Here is a 21081-nt window from a genome sequence, read left to right as displayed (position 1 = left end):
GTACCCGAAAATAGGACGTCCACTAAGAATATTGGTTCATTAGATCAAAATTGCCATCTAAAAATATTAAAACATGTTATAAGTATAATTGAACTGCACTTAAATGTAAATAGAGAGCGTCCACGGAACTTGTTTATCTGTCAAAGTGTATGGAAGTGTTTAGTGTTAATGGTTGCTTGTAACTGCACTAATCTTAATCACGACCTTCAAAAACATTACGCCACGTCTACACATACTACAGTACATGAACACAAACCAGGTTTGTTTTTTTCTGACGATCAGCGTTTCTTTCGACACCTGCCAACAAGCACGAACAATAATTCGCTGGAAGAAAATCGATAATATGCATCACGGTATACACGTATACACAGGTGCTGGGCTGCAAGACTAAGGCCGCTAAATATTGAAATGTAGTACTATAAGTTCATTCATTCATGAGTTGGTCACGTTTTCAAACTGTACCAAACTGTCGACCTGTCGCTTGATTTGTAAGCACTGAAATAGCACATATATACCAGCTAATCAGTTGTTAATCTGTGTAAGGGAATACACTTGGCATTTGATGTCGGAGCAAAGAAGCAATAATCGCCTTGATACATTCAATTTCTTAAAGTCGGGAAGGAAAAACAATAATTACGTCTATTTTATGTGACATTCTCAATTGTTCTAATGTACATCTACTTTCTACAAAGAATAAATTATTCAAACAATGTGTTGTGAAGCTTTAATCAATATATTGATGAACAATTGAACATTGAAACAGAGTGATCTCCCCTTATCGTGTACTCGTGTCCTCGATAACGGACTCGAGTCCCAGTAAAACCGACCCGGCCCCGAGTACTCGAGTACTCGATGAAGCCCTAGTGTTTGGTAGTGTGTGCAGTGAATGAGTACTGGTGTTTCGTGTTGTTTGCAGTGTGGGCAGGTTACTCTTGCGTTTAGTTTAGCTATTTTAAGGTGGTTATTTAGTTTGGTGTGGCCTGTTTGTAGTTAAGTGATTATTCTATCGATTTTTTGGGATGGGTGTAGTATTTTGGGTTTAGTTAGGTTTTTTTAAAGAACTTTTCTGATTTGTCTCTTTGAGTTTAGGTATATATTTTGCCATTTTTGGTGATTTTTTGTTTAGTGACACTTTTAATTTCTGATTTTGAGATAGGTAGGTTGAAGCTTATTTCTGGGAGTTTAAGGGATAATTTGGCTGCTTTATCGGCGTTTTCATTGCCAAAGATTCCTACGTGGGCGGGGATCCAAATGAATTTTATTTGTTTGCCTGCCATAGTTAAGTTGTTTGAGCTTTTGAGTATTTTTTATTTTTTATTTTTGAGGGCTTGCAGTCCACTGAGGGAGTCGGTTAGAATAAGGATTTTTTGTATTTTTTTAGATTGCTGATTGTGTAGGGCTGAGGCCATGCCCATTAGTTCGGCCGTGAATATGGATTGGTTGTTTGGGATTCGGTAGGATTGGGTGATTTTAGTTGGTTGTGCTATGTTGACTCCGAAACCTGTGTGTTTGGAGATCGGATCTGAGGATATTGGAGTAAGTAGTGGATGTTTCCGGGCTAGGGCTTGGTTTTTGTCGCTAATATTGTTGTTTTGGATTAGAGGGTTTGATTGGGGCGCGGCCCAGAAGTTTAGGGTTAGTCGTTCCCTACGTAGTTTTAGTGGCATTTCTCCTGTTAAGGCCTGGAGTGATGTGCTGGAGGTGCCATGTTGAGTTCGTGTGATTAGTTTTAGAGCCTGATACTGGATTGAGTCTAGTTTCACGAGTGAGTGAATGAGTGAGTGAGTGAGTGAGTGAGAACGCTTTAACCACTTGGCTATCCGACCGCCCTGTTTCCACTAGGCTTTGATATAGGCTAGACGACACGCTTGCCTCGGGAAGATGACATCTGTCAGTGTTGTGTCAATAATTGATTACTACAGTCGTGCCTCGTTTATACGGACACCTGCGTCATTTCACAATTCGTCCGTATAAACGAATTTCCGTATAACTGAAACCAGCTTCTTACTGGAAGAGTTACTTCCCTTCAATTATGCAACTCAGATGACAGAGCAAACAGATACATCCACTCAATCTGTATTCAAGACATACACGTTTCAAAAAATATGTCATGGAAGTTTGAACTTTACCACATTTTGAGGTTTGAATTTTAAACAATAATTCCAAATTGTCCAGATCGCCTGTGTTCTCGTAATATGTAATCAAGGTCTCTATACACTGAAACATCGAGGTCGTCGAGCTTTTCCTATGACAAATGGCTTAACCTTCTCAGAACCGTCTGCATTCGCACACAGAGCCACACTAACACGCTCCTTGGATCGTATCGTATATATATACTTTCCTTGACTTTTTGTGATTATTGTCTTGTTAGAATTTGCTGTATATATGCTTATAACGAACAACGGTTATAACGAACTAAAATTAGTAGTCTCTTTGAGTTCGTTATAGCCGTACTTTACTGTACATATATGTGGCTGGTTAGTATACCATATTGTTGTCGCTGTTATACACGACTGAGGTGGGCCACTGCTAGGTCACGTGACGACAGTCCATCGCGGTCACACCACAGCACACAACAACATATATATATATATATATATACACACACACACATGTGGCAGGTTTAAAGTGCACGTATGTTGCCCCATGGGTCAAAGTCCAGAATCTGTTAAGCGATACGGTCCTCGTCCGCTGGCACTTTGGCTGACCCCTGGTGTCGGACCGGATGGTTTATAGACAAACCGATTTTAGGAAATGATAGAGAAACATTACAACGTACGTAGTATACTCAGACCTGCCAATCTTCAGACTAAGCATGCATCAGCGATAATATGTCTCTGCCTCTGGTGGGTGAGTGAGTGAGTCAGCGAATTAGTGGGGGATTGGTGAGTGAGTGAGTGAGTCAGCGAATTAGTGGGGGATTGGTGAGTGAGTGAGGTGAAGTGAGGTGAGGTAGGGTTAAACGTCGCGTCCAAAATTATTGCACTTATATAACGACGTGCATGCACGTGTGTGTGTGGCTGCTTGTGCTAGTCCGGGCTGAAGCCGATTTTATAGTGCTTGCCCACTGAGATACCATGCTGCAGTTTAACATGAATACCCCACTCAGACACAGTATACTGACTCCGAGCCGACCAGTCCTTGTTTTAGCCCCCTTATGCCGAGCGCCAGACAGGGTAACAAGTACCATCTTTTAAGGTCTTTTGGTCGGATCCGGACCTTTCCGCTCTGCCACCACACCACGGAGGCTGTCGAGTGAGTGAGTGCGTGAGTGATTCAGTGCGTGAGATTGAGTGAGTGAGTGAGTGAGTGAGTGCGTGCTTGCGTGAGCTTTGGGTATAATTCCAGCAATATATCAATTTCACAGAGGCCATATGGTACCAAACTCTAAAGAGAAAAACAACAACTGTGCTTCATATTATTTGCAATATAAATACATTTATGATGACATTAAACGATGCATCTTTCAATACAAATTCCTGAAGACATCTCCTCACAAACTGCATGTACATGTTCATGTACAACGCAATATTTGAACGTTGTCATGTTCGTTGGGAGCATGACACTCATACACGTGGTTTTTGAGATGTGTGAACAGCACACATTTGTTTAGGTGGTCAGAAAAAAACACCTTTGCTTAACCCTAAACGCTTAAGTAATGCCACGGCTAACTGAAAATCATTGTCTGTGCCCAGTGGGTATGCTGCAAACAGGAAATGCGCAATGCGAAGTTGCCAGACATTTTAATGTTCACCCAAAGCCAATATTGGGCATAACTCTGGACCTCGGACAGGATGCTGTGCTCCCTCAACTAGTTGGATATGGTTCTACAGTTAATTGTTCTCTACTCAAGAATTTTCCCAGCTGTTAATGTGTCAGTATGGATTCCGTAGATGCACTAACCAAATACAGTTGTCTCCTTGACTTGACCTGGACAACCGGCCTGTGGCAAGTCATGAGTGTTGCCCTGCTGTAGATAACATCTCCATGCAAAGAGATAATTTTCCACGTGACCATCAGGCCTAGCTTGGTGCCCACGGCATTTTTCTTAGTGTTGACAGCAACCCATGCTAGCCTTAAAAGGTGACTATGCTTGTCGTAAGTGGCGACTAACGGGATCGGGTGGTCAGACTCCCTGACTTGGTTGATGCATGTCATTGTATCCCAATTGCGAGGATCGACACTCATGATATCAATCACTTGATTGTCTGGTCCAGACTCAATCATTTAGACCCATGTCATATAGCTGGAATATTCCTGAGTGCAGCGTTAAACAACAAACAAACAAACAAACATGGACACATAAACAAAGAGGTAGCAATATTTCATACCCTCTATTTGGCAGCTTTTCTGGGTGACACTAAAGGCTGCCATATTTCCAAGATTTCAAGGTTCATATTGTGATCAACATGATCAAAATAAACTGAGACATTTCTCATTTTATATATTTATTCAGTCATTTTAAGAGATTCTATTTACACATATTTGTGAGTTACCATGGTAACATATTTTAAGTGCTGAATGTCACCAAACTGCGGAGTGCAAAGTAGGTTTTTGCCCAATTAGGAAACATTGCATCTATACCAGTGGCCTTCTCACACAGTATAACTTGCCCATACAACACTCATCTCTCTGTGCACTGTCAAGGTATGTGTGCATGCATATCAAGCATGGTGTGTGATGTGGGGTGCGTGATACGGAGACACCCCTGGTTCATATACATAAAACATCCACATCATACTGTGTGATACATCGATAACTGGATACATGTGTAATACCATAGCATGATACATCCAAATCCTACATGACGTGATACAGGGTACATGATATATCCATATCCTACATGCCATGAAACAGGGTACATGATATATCCATATCCTACATGACATGATACAGGGTACATGATACATCCATCTCCTACATGATATGATACATGATACATCCATATCCTACATGACATGATACAGGGTACATGATACATCAATATCCCACATGATATGATACATGGTACATGATATATCCATATCCTACATGACATGATACAGGGTACATGATACATCCATATCCTACATGACGTGATACAGGGTACATGATACATCCATATCCTACATGACATGATACATGATACATCCATATCCTACATGACATGATACAGGATACATGATATATCAATATCCTACATGACATGATACAGGGTACATGATACATCTATATCCTACATGACATGATACATGATACATCCATATCCTACATGACATGATGCAGGGTACATGATACATCCATATCCTACATGACATGATACAGGGTACGTGATACATCCATATCCTACATGACGTGATACATGATACATCCATATCATACATGACATGATGCAGGGTACATGATACATCCATATCCTACATGACATGATACAGGGTACATGATACATCCATATCCTACATGCCATGATACTTGATACATCCATATCCTACATGACATGATACAGGGTACATGATACATCCATATCCTACATGACATGATACATGATACATCCATATCCTACATGACATAATACAGGGTACATGATACATCCATATCCTACATGTGATAAAGGGTACATGATACATCTATCTCCTACATGACATGATACAGGGTACATGATACATCCATATCCTACATGACATGATACAGGGTACATGATACATCCATATCCTACATGTGATACAGGGTACATGATACATCCATATCCTACATGTGATAAAGGGTACATGATACATCCATATCCTACATGTGATACAGGGTACATGATATATCCATATCCTACATGGCATGATACAGGGCACATGATACATGTGGTACAATGTGATAAAGTGTGAGCCTGGCTCACATATACACACACGTGTGGGGGCAGTCAGACAATGTATTTACATCATTCAGCATGTACAGAATAATACAAAGAAATAAATAGGCGGATCATGCAGTTTGTACAAGTTACTTATACACAGCGGAAGACTTGCAGACATCAACACTCAAACTCTCTTCCCAGGCATTCAAATCCACTTTCTATATGCTGCGGTCTATCCCATCCATTCCTCCTTCTCTCAATCCGTTCTTCCCTCCCTCCCGACCATCATCCATTCATTCGTCCCACCACCCATCCATTCCTCAGTTCCTCCCTCCATCCATTTACACAAGTTCAGCTTCAGTATCCAGTCAGTACATTTGTGTAATCAGATCAATTTCCAAATGGAGTGGAAATGGCAATAATCTATGCAGACTAACTTAGAGAAATACATGCTTAAAACAGTGTGATTTGAACATAAATTTGAAAAAGAAAACATTCATGGACTGATGGATGAAATAACAATGAAATGATTCCTACGCACATCTAAATTCCTTAATAGCGAGCAGGTTTAAATGCAATGAGTTGACAGAAAGAAGAAAACGCCGAAAAAGAGCAGCTAATGATGTCATGACACTGAAATAAATCTCAGCATGCTCAAGCAGATCCTAGTTGTTGTCTTAAATTCTTCATTGACCTTGGAATAAATGCAAGATCATCAGTTCTAAGCTTGCACACCAGATCTTGCTGGACATTCTTCTGACAATTCAATGGCTGGCCAGTTGGCCTGCGGCCAGTAAAAATTACAAAAGGCTTGCTGAAGCATACAATAGATGGCCCCTCTGGCAAGTCAAAATTTCACCCCTTCTCTGTGTATGTTTAATTCGTTTAATTGGACAATATGGAAAAATAAATTGGAAAATATTTAGAGGGCATGAGGTTGGGTGAATGGTTAACTCAGTGATCATCTCGGTAATGACACAACCGGTAGCCATTTCGTAATGTTCTGTACAACAACAACATCTTAAATTGCTCATAAAATAGTAACGGACTGAGGCAAGATTTAAGGGCCAGTTAGTCTGGAGAAGGGTCAGTTAGTCTGGAGAAGGGCCAGTTAGTTTGGAGAAGGGCCAGTTAGTCTGTAGAAGGGCCAGCTAGTTTGGAGAAGGGCCAGTTAGTTTGGAGAAGGGACAGTTAGTCTGTAGAAGGGCCAGCTAGTTTGGAGAAGGGCTAGTTAGTTTGGAGAAGGGACAGTTAGTCTGTAGAAGGGCCGACTAGTTTGGAGAAGGGCCAGTTAGTTTGGAGAAGGGCCAGTTAGTCTGTAGAAGGGCCAGCTAGTCTGTAGAAGGGCCAGCTAGTTTGGAGAAGGGCCAGTTAGTTTGGAGAAGGGCCAGTTAGTTTGGAGAAGGGCCAGATAGTCTGGAGAAAGGCCAGTTAGTTTGGAGAAGGGCCAGTTAGTCTGGAGAAGGGCCAGTTAGTTTGGAGAAGAAGGGCCAGTTAGTTTGGAGAAGGGCCAGTTAGTCTGGAGAAGGGCCAGTTAGTTTGGAGAAGGGCATGAAACTTTTGAAAGGAGCAAGCCCAGCTGGCTACATACAAACTTGTTGTTGAACCTACCCCTGTACAAGACATGAAGGTAATGTTCAGCAAGATCTGGTATGCAAGCTTTGATGATCTCGCATCTATTCAAAGTAAGTGATGGCCATGAAACCATGAAAAAATATTCCCTACTTATGGAAACAGCAGCAACAACAGAATGGATGACACAATGCTGCATGTATCAGTGTAGAGGCTTCATATCATTATTATATTCCATACATGCAAACAAATGCTGACCATGAAGCTTTGGCATGACGCAAACAATGTAATATCAGTTCAACCATGATAACACTTTTAATGCGTCACATGTTCCCGGCAAAGGTTACAAAACATCGGCACTGCCCTAGACTTACACCATATAGTTGGTATTGCCATGGTTACAGACAGAACATCGAACCGTCATTGTTGGGGCATTTCGGTTGAAGGTCAGACACTCTCAAAGTCATAATTACATTGGTCATTTTTTGGTTTTCTAAAATCAGCATCTTGGTCGTGAAGAGGAGATGTCAATGATGGTGTCTCAGTTGATGTCTACATACTAAGCTGGGGTCTGAGGGAGGATGATGTGTTGTTATAGCATCATTCTGCTATCCGAAGCAATGGTTGTATCAAGTTTTGAAACACTGTAATCTCTGCTTGTAGTGATGGTTTGTGGTCAGTGGTAGATTTCGGAGTCAGGTTGTGTCTGTGGTTCAGGTTGTCGAGTCACTAGTCTCTTGTACTACACAGTGCAACATCAGAAAGCTGTGGTTCTTCCACACGAGACAGTTTCTGTGCCAGCCATCGCTGTTTCGTATCCTTCATTAATGGCACATGAGAATTCTGAATCCAGAACTGTTTTCAGTGGTAGAAACATCACACAATACTGCAGCTACATCACACCCACAGAAGTGTTGCCAGGGCTACCAGAGATGAGAATCGTTCTGTGGCATCTTGACGACGCCAACTCCCCCTCCGAGGCGCCTATAGTTCATTCCCCCAACAATCCTCCAACAGTTCTGTTCAGGGTCATATATCTCCACAGTTTTCAGGTATGTTGTCCCGTCAAACCCTCCGATCGCCATCAGCTGTCCGTTCACGACTGCTAGCCCCACCTGGTGGCAACAAATGATAAACTGTCAAGCGGCCAAATGATCATATCACTGTTGACATGAGTGAGCGAACTGGGCTCAACGCTGCTTCCAACAGTATTCCAGTTATATCACGGTGTGTCAGCTTACTATGGGAGGAAAGCCCGAAGTGATGCAGGTCTTAGACGTTTACCACTTCAGTGAAACTCATGAGCACAGGTATGGTGCTGACAAACCTAGAAACATAATCGGGGTGAACCTGGACCTAAACCAGTGATCATAAGTTTCTGGCATGCCAAAGGGACACAACTCTTCACAACAAATTGCAGTGTCTTAGACGACTGGGTCACCCGTGCCCCAACTGTTGACATGAACGATTCACACTTCTTTGACATGAATGTGAGTGAGTGAGTTGGGTTTAACGCCGCTTTTAACAGTATTCCAGTCATATCACGGCGTGTCAGCTTAATGTGGGAGGATAGCCCGAAGTGATGCAGGTCATAGACGTTTACCCCTTCGGTGAAACCCACGAGCACGGGTATGGTGCTGACAAACCTAGAAACATAATCGGGGCGAACCGGGATTCGAACCCACAATAATAGGTTTCTGGCGTGCCTAAGGGACGCAACTCTGCGCAGTGAATTGCGGCGCCTTAGACGAATGGGTTACCCGTAACCCCTTTTTGACATGAAATTTCAATGATGATAATTTTTTGGTGAAAGACATTGGTAAACTACCTCTACTTCTTCGATATCTCCATTGCTTGCAATTCAGTAAACCTAACCTCACCCCTGGATCCATTCCCTGTGGATCTCAAATTACCTGCCCTTGAATTTCATTTGCCAATTGATTTGCTACGCTACTCAGTCTAATGGACCAATCAGAATGCCTGTTACAAACCAGCCTCAATGTTGTGTTGGCTATATCAACAACATGGCAGCCAGTGGCTTTTATTATGAGTTTGCGGGAAGTTCAACACTGAAAATGTGACCCGACACACAAAAGAAAGTCCTAAAAAATCATTTTCATGGAAAGGATGTCTTCATGTCCATTAAAACTGGCATTGGCTTTGGTTTATCGGTAATACAATTTACATCTCTTTCCCTTTTTCCTTATGTCGATGTTTGAAAGGTCGGTAAAATGTTAATGTTTGTTTGTCTGTTTATTTGTTGTTTAACCCCGCACGCGGCAATATTCCAGCCATATGACGGCGGTCTGCAAATAATTGAGTTTGGACCAAACAATCTAATGATTGACATCATAAGCATCGATCCATGCAATTGGGATACGATGACATGCATCAACCAAGTCAGCGAGCCTGGCAACCCGATCCCGTTAGTCGCCTCTTATGACGAGCACAGTCGCCTTTCACAGCAAGAATTGGTTGCTGAAGACGTATTCTACCCCGGATCTTTACGGGTAAAATGTTAATGAAAAAGGACAGGAAATTTGGGATCAGGAATGGATCCAGGCCTTAGTGTACGTTTACCAAAATGGAAGCAATGGAGATACAGAGGTTGCCTCTACTTTTAACATATGAGATAAAGTTGAAATTCCATGTCATTCTGCTGCCTACATACCCCACTTCTCCTGGACGTCATGGCAACCACTGGCTGCCATGTGTTGGTCTGTGGGTTGTACTTCTCTGCGCTACTCAGCTCTGTGGTGTCGTCACGGCCGCCGACGGCGTAGATCATGTTGTTGTACACGGCCACGCCCAGGTGCTTCCGTCTTGTCCCCATCGGGGCGACAGGCGTCCAGCGATTTGTCCGAGGATCATAACGCTCCACTTAAAGAAACGCACAGATTGCATATCATTCCTTTGTTTTGTTCGTTTGTGGTGAAACGTCTCACTCAGCAATATTCCAGCTATACGATGGTGGCCTGTAGAGAATCAAGTCTGAACCAGACAATCCAGTGATTGACATTATAAGCAATGCCTCACATCATGAGGTCACGCTGACATGCTGTCTTTTTTTTGGTTTGGTTTGTTGTTTAACGCCGCACTCAGCAATATTCAAGCTATATGACGGCGGTCTGTAAATAATCGAGTCTGGACCAGACAATCCAGTGATTGATATCATGAGCATCGATCCACGCAATTGGGATGGATGACATGCATCAACCACGTCAGCCAGCCTGACCACCCAATCCCGTTAGTCGCCTTTTACGACAAGCATAGTCACCTTTTATGGCAAGCATGGGTTGCTGAAGACCTATTCTACCCCGGAATCTTCACGGGTCCTGACATGCTTTCAACCAAGTCCCTGACTACCAATCCAGTCACTTAGTTCAAGCACAGGTTGCTGTGGATCTATTTTAACCCTGAATCCATATGGGGACACATCATTGTACCCACAGAGAGCAAACACAAGACAAGGTGAGGTGAAATGGGGTTTAACGTTGTGTCCATGATTATTGTACTTATAAGTTATATAATCATATGCATGCACGTGTGTGTGGCTGCTGGAACTAGTCCGGACTGATGCCAATTTTATACTGCTAGCCAACTGAGATACCATGCCACAGTTTAACATCAATACCCCACTGAGACACAGTATACTGACTCTGAGCTGTCCTAGTTTTAGCCCCTTAATGCCAAGCGCCAGACTGGGTAACAACAAGTACCATCTTTTAACATCTTTTGGTATGAAGCGGGCAGGGATCGAACCCCGGACCTCCCGCTCTCCCTGTGGATGCTCTACCACTAGACCTTGGGGACAGTAAACACAAGACAAGTACGTGTTAGATATCCATAAATTCTTTGTCTTGACAAATAAGAGTACAAAATCATTCCTCGCACTGCTGCATGTGCAGTGTTAGAAAAACATTCTACCAAGATGAACTCAAAAGTATTTGTTCTGGTTTCCACTCTGGCATAATATTTATCAAGCATGTGGATAGCACATTTAAAACTTACAAAATTTGTGAAACTTTTCCCATCAGTTCAAATGAATGTCCACAATAACATAAGCCACTGACCTGTGTTGAGTGGACAAGTGCCATCACTGCCGCCAACAGCATATAGGAAGCTGCACAAGACGGCCACGCCCACCCCCAGCCTCCTGGTGCTCATTGATGCCACCTTGGCCCACTTGTTGGTCTGAGGATCATATCTGTACACAGGGAACAATGTGTCGTGAGTGAGTGTGTGTGGGAGTGAGTTGGATTAACACTGAATTGATCAGTATGTCAGATATCACCTGGGCAGGGTAGGTAAGCCTGACATGATTTGTTTGTTTGTTATTTAATGCCGCACTCAGCAATATTCCTGCTGTATGTCGGCGGTCTGTAAATAATTGAGTCGGGACTAGACAATCCAGTGATTGACATCATTATCATTGATCTACGCAATTGGGATATGATGACATGCATCAACCAAGTCAGTGAGCCTGACCACCCAATCCCATTAGTCGCCTTTTACGACAAGCATATTCACATCTTACGGCAAACATAGGTTCCTGAAGACCTATTCCATCTCTTCACTGGTCAAAGATTGACATGATGCAGATCTGTGATGTTTACCACTTTCGGGAAAGCCACAAGCAAAGGGTATGGTGATTTTTTACAATTTTCAAGTCTAGCAGATTTCAACAAAAGTCCATATATTTAATATTAGGTAATTTTCTTGAGATAGGGATTGGTTAGGCAAATTCGAAGTTTTTTTAGGCACATGTTCCATGTACAAGGAAGAATCTAAATTCAAGGACTTTTTTCAAGACTGCCTTTTGGAACCTGTGAAAACCTTGTACACAACCCTGGCCTCAGCATGATATGTGAGTACTTCAGTCACAGCGCTACCAAGCGTTTACCACACACAAAATACTGCGAAAAAGAGTTTATTCAATTGTACATAGCATGTTACATATAACAGACATTTCTCTCCTGGTAGGAAATACATATTCATATAAACCCTTGACTGAGGCTGAGTTACCTTTCCACGTAGTTGAGACAGGAAACACCGTCCTGACCCCCTACGGCGTACAAGTAGTCCCCCAGGACCGCCACGCCCACACTGGTCCGACACGAGCTTGTGGGGGCCACATCGCTGCTCCACTGGTTGGTGTGAGGGTCATATCTGAGGGAAAAACAATAGGTACTTATTACCAACCCAGATCAGTATCCGACAATGTACCGGGACTTCCTGTATTTAGGCCCATGCTGAATTACACTCATGGGCCTAAAAACAGAAAATATTTCCATAGTTAGGCCCATGGGTTTAAATTCGGACATAAATTTTGGAGTGATCATCCTTAAATTAATACCTTACTCCCTTCGTTAGTTAATACCAAGCAATGCACTACACATGGCAAACCTAACTGTACATTAAAAAATTTGTTCAAGTTTTGCATTCTATGAATTTACTTCCTGTTCAAATGTAAAATCCATGTACTATTTTTTCTCAGTTAAAACAACTAGCAGTTTCTGATTTTTTCAATAAAAGACGAAACATAAGCATGATAAGCTTCCGAAATTAAGCCAAAATATTTTAAATGAAAAAGTGCTATTTTCGGCCTGAAGACTTATTTAGGAGTCTTGATATATTTGACATCAAAAGACACTCGGATTCTCGGGTGTAAAAAGTACAGCTAACCAGCTTCAGAGGCAGGATGACCATGCAATGACTGATGTCATTTGATTGTGACGTCATGGTAACCAATGACATCACAATGGTCTGTAGACACGGTAATATTATGCTGCCATTTCATTGAAGTTATATCTCCTTGGTTATCTCACCCAAGCAATATCTTGCAAAGAAGACAGTTTTGGATGATAAATAGAGAATCTCACCTGAGTGTCTTTTGATATCAAATATATCAACACAAGTTGATAAAAGTGGAAAAACTCTGAGGCTTGTCGAGCAGTTACCCCAAGCGATATCTCCTGTGGGAGCTAGTTTTGGGTGATAAATTCAAATATTGCATACCATATTTCTTGGTATTCTTGGGCATTGGATTAAAATATTAGACGTAAACAACTTATAAGTTATATGCAGTAAGTTTGTCAGGGTGAAACAGCACCTCTCTATGCTGTTGAGGTAGGATTGTCCATCATGGCCGCCCACAGCGTACAGTAGATCGTTTAGCACAGCCACGCCCACCCCACATCTCCGCTTGCTCATTGGTGCTACCAGGCGCCACTCATTGGTCTGTGGGTCGTACTTCTCCACACTGGATATGGCATCACCGCTGCACCAACCCCCCACTGCAGGAAAGAGGAGATAATGTCAAGGACATGCAAAAGGCACTTCATAATGAATTGCAAAACAAACATAAATTCTTAAGAAAAATAGGCACTTTGTGCCATTAAAAAAATATTTAAATGTGAAATTAATACACACCAAGGCCGATACTCTCTGGAAAACATAATTCATGACACCAATTCTCGAACTCAGCCTTGATAAGTATCTCTTAGATAAGTTAACTTCATTAGTTTTTGAGAAAACTTGTCCCCATTGCACACCCTAAGCACAAAGCAAAATAACATGGATCAATGGCCAAATCTGTAGTATGCTAAAAATCTAAAAACATTTACCAACGGAGGAAAAATTTATGGCACCAATTCAAACTCAGTCTTGACAAGTATCTCATGATCATTATTAAGATGGCTGAAAGTATACTATGGATTTTATGCAAATACTTAATCCTTGTATTGTATTTTATTACCTGGACTTTACAAAAGTTGCAAACCGTTCCATCTCAAGCTAAAACATGTGATTATTAATTGGTTGTAAATGTGACAGGGCCAGTAATGAGGTCAATAACCATGATGATTACTATCTTATTGAGTTATTGCAGTGAATATTGCATTGATTCTGCCACAATCATAATGGTTGGCATTAGGGCTGGGAAGAGTCCAAATTTACTACCTGGATAGCTTACATCCTGGCCCTACCTGGACCCCCGCTATACGTCTCATGAGTTGGGTACAAAATGTTCACATGGGAATTGCTTTGCCCCATTCCTGTCAAAAACTATTTAAATAAATGTTTAAAACAATCTGATAATGCATACACTGAAGTTCATAGACGCTTTCTCCTTACTGGAATATACAAAAGTCAGAACGAATGCTTGCATAGTCAGACAGAAATGTGAAAATTAGCTATACTTGTAGTGTAACCATGGAGTTTTATTGTTATGTCATGACACCGTACATCACGTGACTATCCAGGGGTCTATCCAGGACCCACCCGACCCGAGTACCCGAATTACCCGTCCCAGCCCTAGTTGCATCTCTGTTGTAAGTCAATCGTCCTTGATTCAGCATCAGACAACTAACCTGCAAACAACACCTCCCCACACTTGATTGGTTTGCGTGGTCTAGTTCTTGGGCCCTGCATCAGGGGGCGCTCCTGAGGCAGGAGCAGGTAGTTTTTGGCTTCGTCTACAAGGTCTCGACATGCTTCGTCACTTTTGATTAGAAGATCTGCTCCCACTGTGCCCACTAGGAACTTGGGACTCATTAGAGGAAGGCGGACATGTTGGATCACCTGGAACCAATGACATCCATCTTGTATTATGCCACAAAACATGTCAGCATTCGAACAAGAGCAGAGTGGTCCTTGTCACAACACAATTGTAAAAAAAAAAGATTTATTGTTTCCCTGCTAAATTCAATACTCATGAAACCCAAGAGCCCCCTTAATTTTGAACGCTGCATTTTATGGTGTCTTGTGCTAATGCAAGGGTGTCTTACTTGTAACCATAGTAACCAGACTGCATTATCATGATATTCATATTAGGCTCTCTCAGCCACATCGAAGTCACATCTCAGCCACATCATTAGTCTGTTAACATCTGGCTGCATAGAACTGATTAATAAAGGTTATCACGCGAGTCTGTTTGGGGATGGTAAATATCCTGCATTAGGAATAAACATTGTATTTAGCGAGCCTTGGCGCCAAGGCTCGCTAAATACATAGTGTTTATTCCTAATACAGGATATTTACCATCCCAAACACACAAGCGTGATAGCCTCTTTATCATATAATGTCATTCTTTAATTCTGTGCTTCAAAATCGCTTTCCCTCCCTCACAAACATTACCTAAACATTGCGAGTTTTCCTGGAATGCGCGCATTAATATTTATTACGTCACAGGGTAAGTGAGGTGTCAGTCGGACAGTGACAGTAGCCAATATAGTTCCAACTGAAATCTGCAACATATATACGCAAAACAACAATTGTTTTTAATTGCCTTTCGCGGCAATCCATCGGTCTGTCCGCTTGAGTAACTGCCCTTTGTCAAAGGGAAGCTACTCTAACCCTAGTCTATGAGACGTCACGGCCACGGTCAGACGTTGTTGACAGTCGGTCTGTCCTGTCAAAACGTTTAGAAGTGTAGTCAGATGTACACACAGCGACAAAAGGAAACAAGGTAACAATTCAAACATATTTCGGGCAAATCCAACTATTTTAATTTGTGGAGAAGGTTTCAAGCCGCAGAGGTCTACAAGCACAGATATGGCTACTGATCACGCTTGGCTAGGCCTTGTGCCCTCGCAAAATAGTTTTGAAATTTATATCTCCAAAGTTGCCAAAACTTAAAATGCCTTAGCTACGTCACAGTTAGACACTGATTTTCAGTATATCAGACTGTTCTTTTGATGATAGCAATTATCCATGTAGTTAGTCCAGATTCCCGATGGTTAATTCTGACTCGATTGCCGAATGACGAGGGCAACACCATGTTTGTTTATAAACAGTGAAAGTAGTCCCTACTTGACCTTGGATATTTGCATCTCTATCCACATATGACCCAAACGGATATCGTTTTTATCCGTTGTATTTATCCTGCCGAGAAACCTACCCATTATATGATAAATAAAAATATCATGCTCTACAAATGGTGCATACTTGTTGCTTAACGCCAAACTTAGCAATATTCTAGCTATATGGCGGAGGCCTGGAAATAGTCAAGCTGGACCAGACAATCCATTGATTGACATCATGAGCATCGATCTATGCAATTCGGATATGATGACTTGCATCAACCAAATAAGTGAGCCTGACCACCAGATCATGTTAATCGCCGCTTACGACAAGCATGGATTACCAAAGACCAATTCTAACCCGGATCTTCACATGTTCGGTATCAACAAGTCACTGAGCATGGCTGCCCATTCCATTAAGTCAACTGTTACGACAGCAAAGGCTACTGGGGCAGTGTCCAAAGAAACTGCCTGCCTGCGGCTGGTGACTTTTCTGTCGGGCTGCATGAATTTGCCTCCACTTGCCCGACTGTCTGGCAGATAATTCTAAAGCTACTTACGTATTCAGTATTCCTCGTAGATTCTCAAGTAATTATTTCAACCGAATCAAGACACTATTGGTCTCTTATTTTTTGCGATTTTTCTCATACTGTCGTTGGCGATCCATTATTAATGGTGGATGAAAGGAAGTACCGGTAGCTATGCTTTGACTGGTAAATCTAGTCTTAATTCAAGTGTACTGGGATTGATATTAAGACATATATTCAGAAATAGTTCTTCCAGACTCGAAAACAAAGTATGTGAGGATACATTTGAATTCAATATTGTCTCAATGTGGACAGGTAACATTGAAGATGGGCAACATTTATGGGTCACCTGCCTGTCTTGTTGGGTTATAAAATTATTTCTGACACAGCGCTGGGGACAATCAATTCTAACCCAGAATCCCTGGATGCTGTGAAGCCTGACTTACAGTGGGGAGGTGTGTGCGGCGCTCCTGGATGTTGTACTTCACCCAGCCCATGCAGGCGTTGTACACCTGCTCCTCATTCCTCACATTCAGCTCGTCACTGGAGATGATGTCCACCAACTGGTTCACCGGCAATAACATGAACTCCTCACTCTCCATCACCTACACCAACATCAACACCATTACTACAACATCGGTACCACAAATAGTCTCGAAATACCAGACACTTGTTCGATCATGACAACATTGCCAAAACACTGGCGTCAACATCAACAACATCGGCATCAACAGTTGTAATACTGTCCCTGCTGTCCGAGGTCGCAGAATATTTTGCAGGAATGTACCTATCTTGCAGAAAGTCAAATAGTGTGCACAACACATGCAGAATTTTGAGTTCAAAGTTAATTCTAAACATACTAAATGTGTAAACAGATATTTATTTGATTTTGAACTGAACATTTTATCATGTTTATGTCGATTTTCATAAAAATGACAGCCACAATGTCAAACCAGCGCAAAAACACAAAATTTACTAAGTCTAGTCTTACATAAATGCTGGAACTTGAAATGAAGACACTTGATGTCTTGAATTGACTCTGTTTAACAATACACAATATCTAATAAATACTAACCCACCACTCATAATTATAAATAAATGTCACGTTCTTGGTGTCACAACTGGACTGTGTGTGTGTTTGTTGTTTTACTCCATACTCAACAATATTCCAGCTTTATCAGTGTTTATGATGGTTGTTTCTAAATAAAGTCTGGACCATTAACTCCAGGGATTGATATCATGAGCGACCTAACAAATTAGGAACGATGACTTGCATTCAGCAGTCAACCAAGTCACCAAGACTGAACACACAATCCATCTAGTTGTCTTTGACGACATGCATAAGTTGCAGGTGATCTATGTTCTCAACCGGAATCAACACGGGGGTCCCCACATTGGAGACTTAGTCATATAATTGGAATCAAATTATCCACAACTACTAGATAGCTACAACCACATCCAAACATCTCACCTCTTGAAAGTTGTGTTGTGTAAACTTGTCTGCTATCCGGAGAAGATCCCGACAGGCGTGGGTGTCGGCAAAAGCTCGTATTCCCAGACAATTTGATGGGTCCAGCTGTCGTTTGAGGAACTCACAGCAAACATCTTGTATCTCAGCCAGTTGTAACAGACAGGCGGCAGGCAGGAGAGTCTGAACATTGCTTTCTTCCACTGTGATGTTGGACGTGTAACAAAAGTCTATCAACAGCTCCATTGCTGTTTCATCAATATCTCGTATCGTCACTTCTGTCTGTCGACTCTCGGCCAACTCACCCGTGAACATGGCGTGGAAGTATGGGCTGCATGCTGACAAAATGACTCGGTGTGCGAAAATTTTCTTCTGTCCTACAATAAGTACAACGTCACAAAGTTCTCTGTGTTTGCGTAGGACGTTGATCGCCTCCAGTGTGTGTCGGGGATGTTTGTCGGATGTGTAGGCGAGTCGGGCGGGGGAAGGTGGTCGGTCCATGGCCGTCTCAAACCGAGCCACCTGCAGTTGGTGGGTCTGCTTCAATAGGTCGGTGGACATCGTTGCGGTCAGTTTATACTGGAGAAACAGAGTTGGACATACGATTAACACAAACAACTTTTTGTTTGGTGCTGTTTAATGCTGCATTCAGCAATATTTCACCTATATGATGGTAGCTTGGAAATAAGTGTAGTCAGACAATCCAGTGATTGATATTCTGAGCATCAATCAATGCCGTTGGGGTTCAAGTGAGTAGCCGAGCTTGATCATGTGATCTATTTGGCCACCTCTTATGACCCGCATAGGTTGCCTGGACCAATCATAACCTGGAATCCCCAGGGGGTACACAAATAACAGTTCAGCTTTAATAAGAGTGAGTGAGTGTTAAATTCAACACTGCAGTCAACAATATTCCAGTTATATTAGACGGCAAGGGTTGGTGTACATAAACAATTCTCCTTTTAAAAATAAGTACTAATCATTGTTGTTTTAATTCATTTGCCAGGTATGCAGTCTTGCCAAAAGCTTTGTATCTACCAGTCGATTCTGTCTCTGGGCATCAATTTCAGTTGATTTCAGTGTTATTATAACCATATATTATTTCATATATGTATGAATTGTCGCTCGGTCCTTTCAATTGTATATATTTTGTTCGATAGGGCGTAAGTCTGTCTGAAATGAACATAATTTGTTGTAACTGACCTTTGACCGTAATAATTCATTTCTCTTCTATAATTAGTTAGATTCAGTGTTTACTTCCTGATTTGGGTCTTAGGTTCTGACCTTCATAATCTTTACATCCATTGTGTTAGTGAAATAAGTAGAAATCGTGTAAGGTTATCAAAGTTGTTGCAAGGTTGTTTTTAACATGTGTATTACCATTTGTTTTGTATCAATTGAAAAAAATCTGATGTGAAATAGGATGTGAGTGTGTAAAGCAAGGAATTAATTTCACAATCCTGCTAACACACCCTGATTAGTACATTGTGGGATGGGTATGTACCACAATGGACATAAACACAGCCTAGAACCGACCATAAGCATCCGACAATACAGGGTAGTAGGCCTAGATACAAGTTAGAACATACTCTAACTCTAGCTTGATTTTTACTATTTTAGGCCTGAGTATCCCTTGTATTTCTCGATGTATATGAATAAGATGTTGGTAAATTCCATAAGCCCCTAATAATGAAATTGAGTTATATCATTTGCTAGAGTACACTCGCCTGTAAACAAGTGGTATTGACAAATCCGAACTACTCTTTCCTAAGTTTTTATCTGTCGTGCTGGAACTCGAAGAAATTAATTACTGTTTCCCTTATTACAGGCAGTTCTGAATCCAGATCGAACAATGGATGAAGACAAGGTGCATAGATACAATCATTCTGATCAATATTGTGCTCGCAAACTATAAAATATGCAAGGAATTTGTAATGCATACCAAAATTGGGCAAAAGAAACATTCAAGACGACATTTTTGTCGGGACGATTTCCGGCACTTATCTCATCATACAAAAGATGAAACGAAAGCCGAAAACGGATCGCTGCGTTGAAGATCGTGCAACTGGAAATACTGAAAACTTAGCAATATTTCCTGTCACAATAAGATATGGGAGAAAACAATTCGAGTTCGAACTAACAACATTCCAAATATAGTTTAACGGAATAGAACAAAACCACAGAAAAAATGGAATAGCTAGTTTACATGACAGACTCGTTCACAAAATGGATTGCCCCATACTCTCTCACCGGCACGCACGCACGCAGACATTCGTAACCAAACCAATCCGTAGTTATGGAGAATTCGTATCCACTCCCAACCAGAAGACAAAATTCACGATGAACTCGTGGACAAAACAAATATAGTAGAGAAATAGAACTGAATAATGATTCATTTCATATAAATATTGAATCATTACGTGGCAAATGTATTTCATTCTTTAATTTTAAATGAAAGTAATTAATTGATGCATTACGACCAGATAGACACAGATAGATGCGGAAGCTCTAAATACTCTTCGTCTCAGTTTGAATCAATGGGCAATCAGTAATTATACATACTCCACTCACCAAATGGCCTTTTCGTCATGGATAAACTTACCTGATTATTTACAAAATAAACGATGAGTGGGAGTTGTTTATTGTACAATAAAACACTGCAGGGAGAATAAACCACGAGGGTCGTTTATTTCTTATATGAGATATCAACATCATGTGCAGCCTCTGAGGATGATGATAAAATGTAGAAGCTTAAAAAATATTTAACCGCATTTTCATAATGATGACTCCCCTGAATAGAATCCGACCTCGGCAATGTCGGACAAGTCCATTTTATCCACAGGTTGGTATTTCCCGCACATTCTCACAATCCTTACGTCGAATACCTGT

General features: G+C 41.5%; 1 protein-coding gene and 1 pseudogene across 1 annotated transcript; both read right to left on the bottom strand.

The window, feature by feature from the left end:
* Window positions 1–4456: 4456 nt before the first annotated feature.
* LOC139458597 (uncharacterized) lies at window positions 4457–6576 on the bottom strand (annotated as a pseudogene).
* Window positions 5766–20197, bottom strand: LOC139459825 (kelch-like protein 20). The gene is made up of 9 exons (XM_071241521.1): window positions 20135–20197; window positions 18196–18771; window positions 17171–17329; window positions 14767–14977; window positions 13509–13692; window positions 12422–12565; window positions 11470–11603; window positions 10068–10276; window positions 5766–8511 (listed from the first exon to the last, which is right to left on the bottom strand). Exons 2-9 carry the CDS (start codon window positions 18751–18753, stop codon window positions 8320–8322), a joined length of 1791 nt encoding a protein of 596 aa, XP_071097622.1. The 5' UTR covers window positions 18754–18771; window positions 20135–20197; the 3' UTR covers window positions 5766–8319.
* Window positions 20198–21081: the final 884 nt, after the last annotated feature.

This window comes from Haliotis cracherodii, unplaced genomic scaffold (genome assembly GCF_022045235.1).
Source record: "Haliotis cracherodii isolate W230 unplaced genomic scaffold, xgHalCrac1.p SCAF_13, whole genome shotgun sequence".
Lineage (NCBI taxonomy): Eukaryota > Metazoa > Mollusca > Gastropoda > Lepetellida > Haliotidae > Haliotis > Haliotis cracherodii.
This window is presented reverse-complemented; position numbering and strand designations above follow the sequence as displayed.